At 34.4% G+C, this 13,272-nt stretch overlaps 1 protein-coding gene across 2 annotated transcripts; it reads right to left on the bottom strand.

Moving 5' to 3' along the window:
- Nucleotides 1-2,183: 2,183 nt before the first annotated feature.
- LOC114260395 (uncharacterized) lies at nucleotides 2,184-11,693 on the bottom strand. 2 transcript variants are annotated; one of them, XM_028200476.2, is made up of 16 exons: nucleotides 11,351-11,693; nucleotides 11,130-11,214; nucleotides 9,638-9,760; nucleotides 9,274-9,321; nucleotides 8,838-8,933; nucleotides 7,507-7,587; nucleotides 7,308-7,426; nucleotides 6,900-7,004; nucleotides 5,467-5,583; nucleotides 4,759-4,827; nucleotides 4,474-4,540; nucleotides 4,206-4,259; nucleotides 4,016-4,102; nucleotides 3,674-3,736; nucleotides 3,559-3,597; nucleotides 2,184-2,539 (listed from the first exon to the last, which is right to left on the bottom strand). In XM_028200476.2, exons 2-16 carry the CDS (start codon nucleotides 11,136-11,138, stop codon nucleotides 2,405-2,407), a joined length of 1,212 nt encoding a protein of 403 aa, XP_028056277.2. In that variant the 5' UTR covers nucleotides 11,139-11,214; nucleotides 11,351-11,693; the 3' UTR covers nucleotides 2,184-2,404. The 2 variants fall into 2 exon arrangements, with proteins under 2 accessions (XP_028056277.2, XP_028056279.2); XM_028200478.2 differs by having other exon boundaries at nucleotides 6,900-7,001.
- Nucleotides 11,694-13,272: the final 1,579 nt, after the last annotated feature.

The raw sequence follows: 13,272 nt of genomic DNA, 5'->3' as shown, positions 1-13,272 counted from the left end.
TTAGAATTTTTAACATTTAATACAAGAAAGAAAGAAAGAAAGAAAGAAAGAAAAGAGATCGGAACATGAGAATAAATCTGATATCAATACGGAACATCCATTTCCATTATTGTGTATTCTGAAATTGGTGTTCTTGTCCCGAACCCGACCTCTACTAATGGGTTTACAGTTTCTAACACTTACCACTCCAAATTAAGTTTTTTGTTTTTATAATTTCTCAATTTTAACAACTATTTTTCTCAACTCTTCAAACTCTCTATCACTGAGTGTACATATAAATTTTTCTTCACAAATGCCATTTTTTTTTCTCATATGGTAAGTGTACAAGAATTAATTGGTTACTTTGTATTTTTATTTATTTTGTGGTTGATTGGCAAGAGCTAAATAACATTTAATTATAAAAGAAAGTCCATCACTTAAAAAATGTCACCTGAAAATTTGTGCCTGACATGTGTCAAGAACTGTTCAATGGATGTCGGTGTTCATGCTTCTGTAACACACATCACACAGTCAGAGAAGAAGAAATGATGGTTTCAAGAAACAACAAAATGAACTCTTTTTGCAGTCTCTCTCTCACACTCTCTTCTCCAACACCCATATTTGAAGCAATGCTGCATGAGAATCTAGTGACATGTTGATCACTTTGTACAATTGAATGGTAAATGATTGGTTTTCAGCTATGAAGCACGGATACTTCAAAAAGGGTGACGTATCTGTATCGGATACTTATCGGATACCGATACTTCTCGGATACTCGCAGATACGTATCGGATACTTCTTAAAAATATCAGATACTTCTTAATTAATTTTTTATTAATTTTGAAGTATCGGATACTTAATTTTGAAGTATCGGATACTCGAAATTATATATTACTTATAATATTTTGTTTAATTCTTTGATAAGAGGAATATAGTGAGAGTTAAAGTAATAGAATTTGTCAAATTGATGTATCCTTGTTGTCTCTCTCACTTCTCTCTCGCTTTTTCACTCTCTCACGTTTCTTCTCTCTGTTCTCATTCTTTTTTTGGTGTTGGCATGTAAGGATGATGTTTAATTTGCATTTGCATTTGCATTTGCATTTGCTTTTGCTTTTGCTTTTGGATGTTTTATGAATGTTTGAGCACTTTTAGGTTAATAGGAATCCCTCTCCTTATTTATTAATTTACTTTAAGTTTTATTTTTATGCATATTACATTATTAAAATTATATAAAAAAAAAAATTATGAATGTATCCCCGCTGTACCCGTATCGTACTTTTTCAAATTTTAACATATCGCCATATCCACATCCCCATATCACCATATTTGTATCCGTGCTTCCTAGGCTATCATTGATGACTTAAAAAAGTATGTTTGCTGAAATTTTTATTTAAGAATGGTTTTTTGGCTTTAGCAAAGGTCTTGTGATATTCAATGATGAAGGGGAACAAGTTGAAGCTATTGACCTTGAAGACTCTTAGTTTTATAGGAATCTTTCTTCTTTATCAAGTTGTCTTTTGCTTTAGGTTTTATTTTTATGCATACTGCATTACTAAAAATTGTTAAAATAATATTTTTTACGAACGTATCCCCGCCGTATCCGTATCCTAATTTTTCAAATTTTGTCGTATCGCCGTATCCGTATCGTATCGTATCCGTATCCGTATCCGTATCCGTGCTTCCTAGGTTTTCAGCTCGGATCAAATTCTCAGTCAGAAACACATTGTACTGCGTTCTCAATCCACTTCTCGACCTCCAGATCTGCCACTTCTCTCCTCCGGCTGCCGGATCCACTACCACCATTTCACTGCCTTGGCTTGGGACAGAGGTTTCACTTTTTTCTTTGTTCTGTTTTTCTGCTTTGTTTGTTGTTTGGTTGTGTGGCTCGAAGTTGATTGTAAAGCTTACCCTCTCTATGATCGTAATCTATGCTTTTATCCTACACTTGTTCTATTGCTTCTACTTCGTAGTATGGACTTTGCATCTTGATATTTTCATAGTTTCTTCTTGGTGCTTCATTCATTGATTTTTATTTTGTTTGGTGTAAGTTTTTTTTTTTGTTGGATGAACTCTTTTGTAAGTGCTATTTGGCTACCTTAATGGTAATTTCTACTGTTCAAAAAAAAAAAAAAAAGCCATCGGAAAAAATTCCAAAACTCATAAGATAAAATTACAAATTGAATTACACAAAAGACCAGACACAATTTTGAAAATGGCAACCCCGTAAAGAATACTTCAATTTCTGTCTCCTGCAATTGTATGTACCACCATCCTATAACAAAAGTATTTAAAAAGCTAGAGATCTATGCATATACCTGTACCTATCATCACTGGCCACAATGGCCTTATACCTTTCTTTAATGTGTCTATATATAGTCTAAATGTACATGCCTTGAAAGCTTAGAAGGCCGATGATGATATTTGTTTATGTTCTCTGCTTCACCGGCTCTGTCTCTGGTTGGGGCTCTGGATATGGATCAATCCAACATTCATCATTCTCTGCAGCTTTTACCCATCGCTTTTTGAATACCTTGAATTCATTGTAGGACTGCCTTCTCACCTGAACAATGGCAATTTCTAATCCCAGTAAACAAAAATAGGGAAACCTTGAATACTTAATGTCTAGAACAAAATGCCTAATCATTATTTTATGCTAGCATTTTGTGTGTTACATTGCATTTGAGCAAGTTCATCTTCAAAATTCAACCTGTCATTTCACCCCTAATGGAGGATCAAATTTGGTTTAGGTAACTTGGAAAGGAATAAAGGAAATGAGAAAAGAAATTTAAGACATTTGAAAATGTTTACAGCTAAAAACGAAAACTTACATGAATGTTAATACATTCCCAATGTTTAAATAATTGCACACGTTGAAGCTTACAAAACAAAAGGATTAAGGGCTTAGTTTGAGAAGATGTTTACCAATGAAAAATAAAAATTAAAAATGCAAAATGCAAAATGCAGAATTCTAGTAGTAGTAGAGATGAAAAAACGAGAAAGTACTTTGCAGTAACAAAGAAAGAAAAAGTGACTTGTTTTATCTTCTCCCCGCCCTCTCTCTCTCTCTCTCCCCCCCTCTATAGTTTCTCAAATTCTCTAAAAAATTTAAGATTTTTCTTGTTCTCACAAATTTTCTTGACAAAAAGAGGCAAATAAAAATGACTCTTGTAAAATATTCTTAATAGGATCTATCTTGTACTTGAGCCAACTTGAAAGACAGACATCGCACTTTAACCTTTGTAACCCTAAATTCTTTGCTCATTATTGTCCAGGGCTTACTGGATGACTTAACACACTCATATGCTAGCAAAAGCTATTACTATCCCCAGTTTCTTTTAATTTTCACATTTCAATCAAAAAATTGCATTCAGATGAAATGATGACATAAAGCCAGGGATATTATGTACTTTTTGTAACTGTTAATAATTGCTGCTGCAGGCAATATGCATACTTCAAAAAATAAAATATTATAAACATGAAAATAAGATACCAGAAGTACAATAAAAATAAAAAGAATGCAAGGAGTAGCCCAAAGATTAGACCAAGAAAGTCATCAATAAAGTTCATTTCAAAACTTACTTCAACTCTATAATCGATTGCACGAGACTTGGACAAAGCCTGCAACTCAAAGACAGTAACTCAGTTTGATGCAGATAGAATTAGATAAAGAGAGTTGGAAGTTTAAGAAAGATACATGAGTTTTGACAGTTGGTATGTCTTTAATTTCAGAAGTATTGTCATCCCTGCGAAAATTGTTCTGCACAAATGAGCATTAATGGAAATCAATAACTAAATTGCAAATATATATATATAGTATGTAGCAATTATGCAAGTTCTTACAAAAATCTTCATCTGGTCCTAGAGAATGTATAGGCAATAAACATCTCGTTGTGAGGAAGAGGTTAATAGGAGATGTTATGCCAATGGAACACACTGTGCTAGGATTTGAGTATGACAGTTTCATGCATACAGCTCATAAAGATAGCGCTGAAAGGTGTAAATGTACACATCCTTGTAAAGATATTGTATTTCTAACCTTTTTTCTAGGGTCTCCAAGTGTTGGCAAGCCATAATGAACAACGTACTCAGCATCCACAACTCCAATATTTTTGGTTCGATCACCCTATGAAAATAAGATGGAAGGCATCAGATGATGTATTAAGAAGATGATCAAGAATGCTCAAAAAGTAACCAAAATGAACTCAATGCTCAATATAGGAAGTTACCTGTGCACAATAACCAAGCTGTATATCTAGTCCCCAAGCATGGATCAAGTCATTCTGTGAAAAAACATCGATAAACAATTAATGGAAATGTGGTAACCTGGGTGCGTATTAATATGATAATCAATTTCATAAGAAGCATAATAGAACATGTGAAGAAAGATAGTAATATCACCAGAATATTTTTATACGCACCAAGGAATAAATAAATTTGATAGTTTGTATCAAAATGCATGCTGTAACTGTAAGTAATGCAGTGGAGATGACCAACCTGGATCATATACCATGCACAGCTCCAAGCAGCTCTTGAGAACACAGGAGCCATAACCTCTATCCACCTGCGGTACAGATTTTCCTTTTATTCCACTTTCCTACAGTTAAATATCTTGTATATTTTTCCATGATAAGAAGATGAAGTGACAAATAGATTCATCCAAAACTAATCACAACAACAAAAATGCATCAACTTCTTCAGCCAGTAAACTGATTTACTTTTCTTAGCTATATTAAAACCATAAAAACACAATAAAATGGTTTCGTGTAAGTTGATTTTTACCCAGTGCATGGAGGAGTTGTACTTTTCCCATCACATCTATCTGCACCATCAGTAGGCTTGTAAATCCTCCTGCAGACGTAATGGGCCAAAAATCAATTACAGCAGCCATAATAGATTTACTGAGCGCCATAGAGGCCGAAAATTAGTGGAATCAAAGTCATGTACATGAATATAGCTACAGAAAGGTGACAACTATAATTAAATGGACCTAACCTAACTACATGAATAGTCAATCGATTAAACAACTATTCACATGACCACGATAAAGGAGTTCAATATTGAACAAATATCACGTGAGACAACTCTTAGATCAACCAGAGCAGGGGAGAGCAACCACTCAATCCACAGATCATTTGTACACAGTTCACTCCACTATTTTAAGAGAGTAACACAGCAACAAGAAAAGTCAGAGGTTTCCAATGTAGATTCCAGAAAAAAAAAAATAAAATCATATAGAAAAATAATTGATGAAAAAAATGAAAGCCCAACAGAGGCAATCAATGGCTTCAGATAGAGTGATATCAATGGTATCAAAATGGTTTTAGATTAACAGCCTCTGCCATCTCATAAGAGCTAAGGAATAATCCATAAATTAGATTCACCTTGGAACCACTACAAACATGGCACCATCCATATTAATAAGACAGACAGTAACTACAGATTTGTAACTTGATAAAAGGCAAATCATTATTTGAAATACAAACTTACCTGTGCACGTTTGATCTTCTCCCACGTGCTGTAATCTGATGATGCACCTCTGATTTGACTGAATCTAGGGCTGGTTGTGATATCTCAAGCCCTTCGTTTTTAACAATTTCTAGATACCTGCAATATAATTCTTGAGCAGTTATATCTTCATTGGTCCTTGTGGAAAGTTCACATGGATTACAAAGTATCATCTATATCAGTTGATCGCCAAATTTTATTTTGAGAATTGAGAACCCTTTCATCATTCATGGAGTTAAACTCAGAAGAAGAGACATAACAATTTAAAGAGCCGCATGAAACAAAGATTTGAAAAAGGGTAAGTAGTGCCATAGCCAGAGGTGGCAATCATAATCCAAATCCATGAACACACCCACACTGCAAAAAATAATGGTTTAGGAAGGAGGTGCTAATTGGGTTGGTCAAACTGGATCTGACAATTGGCGGGTTAGAACGAGTTGGACAATAGGACTTATCAAAGTTTCTCAGTTTTCTATTTTGAAATCAAAGTCCTATCCTAGTAGAATTAGAAGTTTAGCTGATATAAATGTGTCTTTAATATTTTCTATCAAAGAGGAGAGGAGTTAACTTTATGACACTTTGAAACTATATTTATGTGGTGTTGGTCAAACCTTGTGAGAATCTTCCATTGCTTAGAGAAGGAAATTGTTCATATATGATACACCTATAACACCCCCCTATTTTGTCTCTAAAACCCTACTCTACCCTTTCACCTACCTTTTGGTATTAAGTTAAGACCAAACCCTTAAAATATTTCCTTCCTAAAATTTCCACCATCTCATACACCAGCCTGACACATTGGGAACCAAACCAAGCCAATCTCAGCCCCATAACCTATACCTTTTAGAAGCTTAAACCTACAACAAGCTTCCCTTAACCTACACTTGCAAAAGAATCAATTTTAGGGAGCATTAATATAGACATCCAAAATTTGTTCTACATCATTGAGCATGTTTATTATGATACCTAGAATAAATTGAAAAGAATTTGCCAATATATGTTACCAGACTCCTCGATAGTTGACCACCTAGTTTATCTTACGAGCTCCTTTAGTGCTTTAGCATTTTCAAATGCCCATAATTTTATTGTGTGCTCAAAACAATTTGATTGATTTTTATGAGAACGAAAATGGGTTGTATGGTCTTGGGCCATTTTTCATTTTATTGCAAGCGGGGAAAGAATTCAAAATCAATAGTCAAGGCAGCCACTGGAATAAGGTACCATCCTAATTAAGGCTGGTGACCACGAGTGTGGTTTGCAATTACTTAGGACTACTGTTTTTTGAGCATCTACAATTACTTAGCACTACTGATATTGCTCTGCTAACATTTACATGAACACAACATATGCAGGGTGCAAAGCCTGGCAAGTGATAGTAATTATTTTGCTAATCTTTAAACACAATAGTCACATACCGTTCCGGATGAAAATCTTCAACTCCAAGATCCTCATCCCATAGGAAAATGTAATCGTACTCTGCAACTATATCTGGATGTAAGAATCGTTTGGCAAACCACCTACTTTTTGCCATCGATGCCATCATCATCATCATCATCATCAAAAATCTCATAGAAGATTATAAGCAAGGTGTGGGAGAACATATTTATAAAAATGAAGATTTTATTTGAAATGGTTATTTTTATCCAAGAGGAAAATCTTAATGTAATTTGTTTTTGCAAGTATTTGTGGATGTAAGAATGGTTGGCAGCCACTCATCATCATCAACAATGATGTAGAATGTCAAAAATAAATCTAACAACACACATTTGAAAATGAAGTTTTGATAACATTCTTAGATAGGATTAAAGAGCTAACCAAATTACCATTTAGTTTGATTAAGTGCAGATATATGTATGACACGATCACTCCATTTTAAATCCTTCCATTTATCCACGATACCATCATAATGGAAAAGCATCACAACAAAATCACTTGACAGAAACTGCATTGTGAGAAAAAAGCAATTAACCATGCACGAACTAAATTCGGAAAGTAAAAGAGTATAACAGTTATAATCCTTACCTTTCTAACCAACTTATCCACCATGGCCTTTTGCTTTATTCCAACAGCAACAGTGAACAAGTTTGAAGAATTTCCCTTCTTCTGTTGCAGAATATGCAAATTGATACATATATTGAGCTCAATCAAATAAACAGGGCAGGGAACAAAATTTGTGTCAAAATCTAGAATTGCAGATTGCATTGTTTAGATTTTAAAGAAAACACAGACACACATGCATGCAACAACCCATTCTTAATAAAAGGCTGCTCAACCAAGAACAAAGTTGAGGTTGGACACGGTTGAACCTGACCTGTGTCAGCCCTCATATGCCAGCATTCTTTCCTTTGTTCAACATAGATTTAATGAGGTTGTTCACAAGAAAAAATATACTGAGGCATTTATAGTAAGAATCTAGGATTTGTGATTGCAAAGTATTGGCAACGGATATTCTTTAACTAACATATTGTTGGCTAATCAAAGAATTAAGTAAAAGAATGGGAAAGCAATAGTTGCGCGTAATCTTATCAAAGTTACTGAAAGAAAAAAAAGAGAGTACTTATTCACACAATTGTATCAAATATGAGGTGTTGGCCAAAAAACAATGGAAGAGCCAGGTAGTCGGAGACTATCAGAATAAATGCATCTTGAAAGAAAACATATCAATGGCACCAATAGCTACAGAAAAAAGTTAGTCCTCAAGGAAATGTTGTGGTCAATTGCAGTACAAATAATGAAGAGGACGGGTGAGTGATAGAGATGCAAAGAAAATATTGATTAATACTAGTCTAAGGAAGCAGATGCATCAAATTTGATTTCAGCATTGCTTAGCCTGGAAAATTAGCAGAAACACACATGCATGCAGTCAATCATGCACACACACAGATCTGCTTACATAGCTTCAATATTCTAACTAAAAGACAAACATAACTATTTGTGCTAGGCTTCACAAAAGATGTGCTTGAATTCATAAAGGGAAAGAAACATGGTTCTAGAGGGAACTAGTATTATAATTTACTCCCTCTGTTCCACAATGTTAGTCCCTTTTGAGAGTTCCAACTTTTTAAGGGGACATGTAATTAATGCATTCAAATTAAAATCGAAAGGCATTGGTTTCGCAAATTGTCCCTTTATTCTCAATCTTAAACTTAAATATATTCAGTCATTTATGAGGGATTAATTTTGGAAAATTGTAATATTTTATGCTTACTTTTCAAAGAGGACAACATTTTAGGACATCCCGAATTGGGAAAAAGGACAAACATGGTGCAACAGATGTATAATATTTGCAAACACAAATGGTAGAGACTTAGACAAAACCAAGTAATCCAAAATTATCACTTATTGACCAATACCTTTGGCGAGCCCCATAACGGTCGCATTTCCAAGTTAGAAGTCTTGGAGACAATACCTGTAGGTAATGACTCAGTTCCAGGAGGCCTGCACTGACTCTAAAAAGCAGAAAACAGAAAACATATAAAAACAAGAATCAATCTTAATCCCAATTACTTATCTCTACATATTAAACTAAGTTCCATCAAGATTTGAGATTCTTTTGCAATCAGCTATCAAGTTTTAGCCTGAGGTCAACCCTCTATTAATTTATATCAAAGTCCTAGGACGCTAGTTGATTGCATAAAATGGAATTGCCATGAATGTTAGCCAACACCAGTCAGGAGCGTGACCAACACAATATTGCAATAAATTCAAACAAATTTGGCAAGCCAGAAGTTTAAGAAAGTCAATCAAAGAGAAAGGAAATCATTGAAAGCATGTACAGAAAAAACAAACCTTGCATTGGTTCGCACTCTCAACCGCTAACCCCCATCTGAATAATTTCTGTGCAATAAGATCAAACTTATTCGGTAAATACAGAATATATGAAACCAAATTTTGTGCAGTACAAGAATGTAAAAAAGCATGAACCCAATATATTTGAGTTAAATATCAACGCGTCTTTATGTCACTAAAATAAAAATACAAAATTTTTTCTGGCAAAATTAAATGAAGAACAAAAATAGTTAAAAGGTAACATTTTAAGCAAAACTACACAGATTCATGAGAAAAACTATAAAAACACAAATCTGTAGAGCATAGCTTCAAGAAGAATAACCCAAACATGCCATAGTTATGGTATTTAAGAAAGTACAGATACCTCTTTAGGATCTCGTGCTAAGAATGCACTTCCTATGAAGAAAAGTAGACACAATAAAGAAGCTGTTGGAAAAAGGCTGAAGATACATGATCTTCTACTATTTGGATCTGCTAGTCGAGATGCCTGTAAAATTATTATGAGCAACAATAATCGATAGTTGATTAGTCCCAGCCTTACAATTATACAAATGCATAATCGAGACAATCTTGTTCAATATAACGAGCAAAAGACAAATAACAAAAGCATGACATGTACAGAACTTTCCATGTGTAAGGCCACCTATGCTTTATGATACAGATATAGAATGTTAAGTAATTAACAATCACTATAAAAAGGATGTGCTGGGAAGATGGCCTTAAAAAGCCATGGAAAATTAAAGGTGTGTACCATGTGCCTCCAGTTACATCATTTGTGGCCGTTGGTTATGACTCATTGTGGTGTTTGTTGTGACTTGGTTATGACTGCTAATTATGACTTAGTTATGACCTCTTGTGATTTTTATTTTGATTATAACTGAAGAGGTCTTTAGTTATGCCTCAAGTTGTGTTTGGTTATGACCCTTGATTATGACTCATTGTGATGTTAGTTATGACCTATTATGATTATTATATTAGTTATGACTGAAAAGGCCTTTGGTTATGCCTTAAGTGATGTTTGGTTATGACCAATTTTATTTTTTAGTCATGACTAAAAGTGATTTAGTTACCACCACACATCTCATAACTTGCATATGATAGACAACTAAAAAAAAAGTATATATTGTAGAATGACCCAAATGCCATATAATAATAAAATTGCATCATGAAAGCATATTCCTTCTTTCAGAGGATAATAAACTGCAATTGCAGGGGAAAGTTTCAGAAGCTAAATTTGCAACAAAATTCACCCAATGAGGAATTCTAACTGAAGTTAACTGCAATTTTGTTTGGAAAAAAAAATGATGATAATTGAGCAACTGCCTTTTTACTTAAAATTACTAGAAACTCTTGAACTTTAATAAATGCATTTAAACTGCACGCCAAATTGATTTTTATGGCTTGGCGCGCATTGACAAGGTTTTTTTTTTTATTTTTATTTATTTATTTATTTTTTCCCCACACCCAATATACAATGGAAACTAAAAAAACCCAACCCGAAAGTTACAGGGGAAATTATAATTTAGTGTTGTTTTCATGAAAAAAAATTAAGACTTCAATTATTATTATTATTAATGTTTACAAAGTTCGGAAATTATTTTTAAACTGTAATTGTCCCTAAGTTTTATTTGCTCACGGAGAATAAAATTCACTCAAGCATCAGAACACACATAAAATCATCCTTCAGACATCAGAATTTTAATAGGATAACAAAACAGAGATAGCTATGCATACCCACAACAACAACAGGAATTGCATTGGTCACCAATTACAATGAGAAAAACCAAGAAAAGCACAAAACTCTAGTGCACAAATATGTATATATATGAATAGCAGAGTAGAAAGGAGTGGCATACAAGCTTCATCTCCTATGAAAGTCCAAAAGCATCCACAACAGACGATACACAACGCCCTGGTTGTGCCCTCCTCTCCACCCAATATCTGTAACCCCAAAAAAAAATCAAAAACATGTTGATCAGAATTTATAGCGATATCATCATCATGAATATAATTAAAAAATTAAAAAAAAAGAAAAAAAACAAGAAGTTGTTAATGAAATTAAAGTATCTCTGCCTACCTATGGAGTTCGAGAGAGAGAGAAGGGGAGAGAGAAAGATATTGGGAGTAAGAATTCGTGTTTGAAACATGAACCTATTTCTACGGGGAGAGAGAGAACGAATGATAGAGATAGAATTGATCGTAGAGAGAGGGGTAGGAGGAGTCGACAAAGGGAGAGAAAACGACCAGCCCGAACTATACGGCCAATAATTATACAAGTTAATAAATATAGACTATAGACTATAGTTTTCTTATGGTAATCATATGATATTGGTAATAATGGTGGGGATATGCGGTTTCCACTTTTTCCACTACCCCCACCACGTTCCACCCATCAAACCCAACCAAGCAGCCTTCCCTCCATTTCACTCCCCTTCACTGTCCATTTATCTTTTTTTTTTTTTTTTTTTTTTTTTTTTTTTTTATAATTATTATTTTTTTAGTTTTGAATTGATAAAAAAGATATGCAGTGGAAACATCATACAATCCCCGGGCCCTGATTATGGGATAATTTGTTGGCGGTCAGATTTAACTCAACTTAAAGGACGGAACTCACTACCAACGCATCCAATGAAACTCAACTACGTATCACATAAGAGGTTAAGTATCGATCGGAGTACAACGTGGAGTCTCCAAAAAGAGTCAATTAGACAAAGTCAACATTCTGCGCTCCCAAGAGTTGAACTTAACTCACTCCTATAGAAAAAGATTGCCTTCTCCATGAAGCCACCGCCTTCCATAGTCACTATCGATTTATTCTTAGTTATCCAAAATTGTTGTAATCTTATTTGAAATTTTTAGTGATCTTTGGTTATTGTTGTGGTATGTTAGTATGATATTATTTTTTTTATAATTTTTTTTAAAAATTAGTTGTAACTTATGTGTTATTTGTTTAAGACTCTGTGTGTGTGTGTGTGTTATAACTAAAATTGATTTAATTATGATAGTTATAACATGTAAATTTTATAGCTTGTATATAGTACACACTCCACACGACCCTAACAAATTGGTGAATATGAATTCAAGAATAGACTGTTCAATTTTTTGAAGACTAGTATGATTCGATTATATGACTAGTAATATTCGATCAACTTAATTTTTTTGGGTAAATTACAAATACATCCCTTGAGATTTGGGGACTTTTCTCAAATTAAGGCAAAATAGCAACCTATTTCCCAAACTAGGCCTAGTTTGGACGGAATTTCCAAACTAGGTTAAAACGTGGTTGTGAACCACTCTTTCATTGTTTTTCTGCCTCCCAAGTGAAAAATTTGTAAAATCATAAAAGCGTGTTTCCAAATCACGCTTTTAATTAGGAATCACGCTTTTAAGTAAATTTTTTTTTTCTTCTAAAAATGTGATTGTGAACCATGCTTTTAAGTAAAATTTGTTTTTTGCTGAAAACGTGGTTGTGAACCATGCTTTTAAGTGAATTTTTTTTTCCTTGAAAACGTGGTTGTGAATCACGCTTTAACTGTGTAATTTTTTTTTCCAGAAAATGTGATTTTGAACCACGCTTTTACTGTGATTTTAAATATATATATATATATATATATATTTTCAAAAAACTTGGTTCAATACAGTTTTTAAATTATTCATATAAAATATCGTATTTGAGAGGGAGATTTATGATCTGGAATTGGGCCGAGGTAACGGCCGAGCAGGTTGAGAGCCTAATGGTGCATGGGGCCGAGATGACCGGCGATCTGCCCGGAGATGGGCTGCCAGAACTTGGGCCGGGCAGGAATTGGGCCAAGCATGTGCTGCCCCAGACCGTAAAGAAGCTGCTCGGCAAGGCAGTGCTCGGTTGGACCGAGCTGCTTGATCAGGGGATGGTGGAAGCCAGTCAAGCTGAGTGACCGGCGCCCGGAAAGGCGTGGTCAGCCGAGGTAATCGTTTGATCGGCAGGAAGGCCGACCACAGGAGGTGCCCCGGGCTCGG

This window comes from Camellia sinensis, chromosome 8 (genome assembly GCF_055761805.1).
Source record: "Camellia sinensis isolate YWXY chromosome 8, ASM5576180v1, whole genome shotgun sequence".
Classification (NCBI taxonomy): Eukaryota; Viridiplantae; Streptophyta; class Magnoliopsida; order Ericales; family Theaceae; genus Camellia; species Camellia sinensis.
The sequence above is the reverse complement of the archived record's forward strand: the minus strand, read 5'-3'. Positions and strand labels throughout refer to the sequence as shown.

Excerpts from the sequence above, each read along its gene's own strand:
- LOC114260395 (XM_028200476.2), bottom strand. Across the intron at positions 7,588-8,837 it reads CGTTATGGGGCTCGCCAAAG|AAGAAGGGAAATTCTTCAAA; the intron begins GTATTGGTCAAT and ends ATTCTGCAACAG. Across the intron at positions 3,598-3,673 it reads TACCAACTGTCAAAACTCAT|GCTTTGTCCAAGTCTCGTGC; the intron begins GTATCTTTCTTA and ends TTTGAGTTGCAG.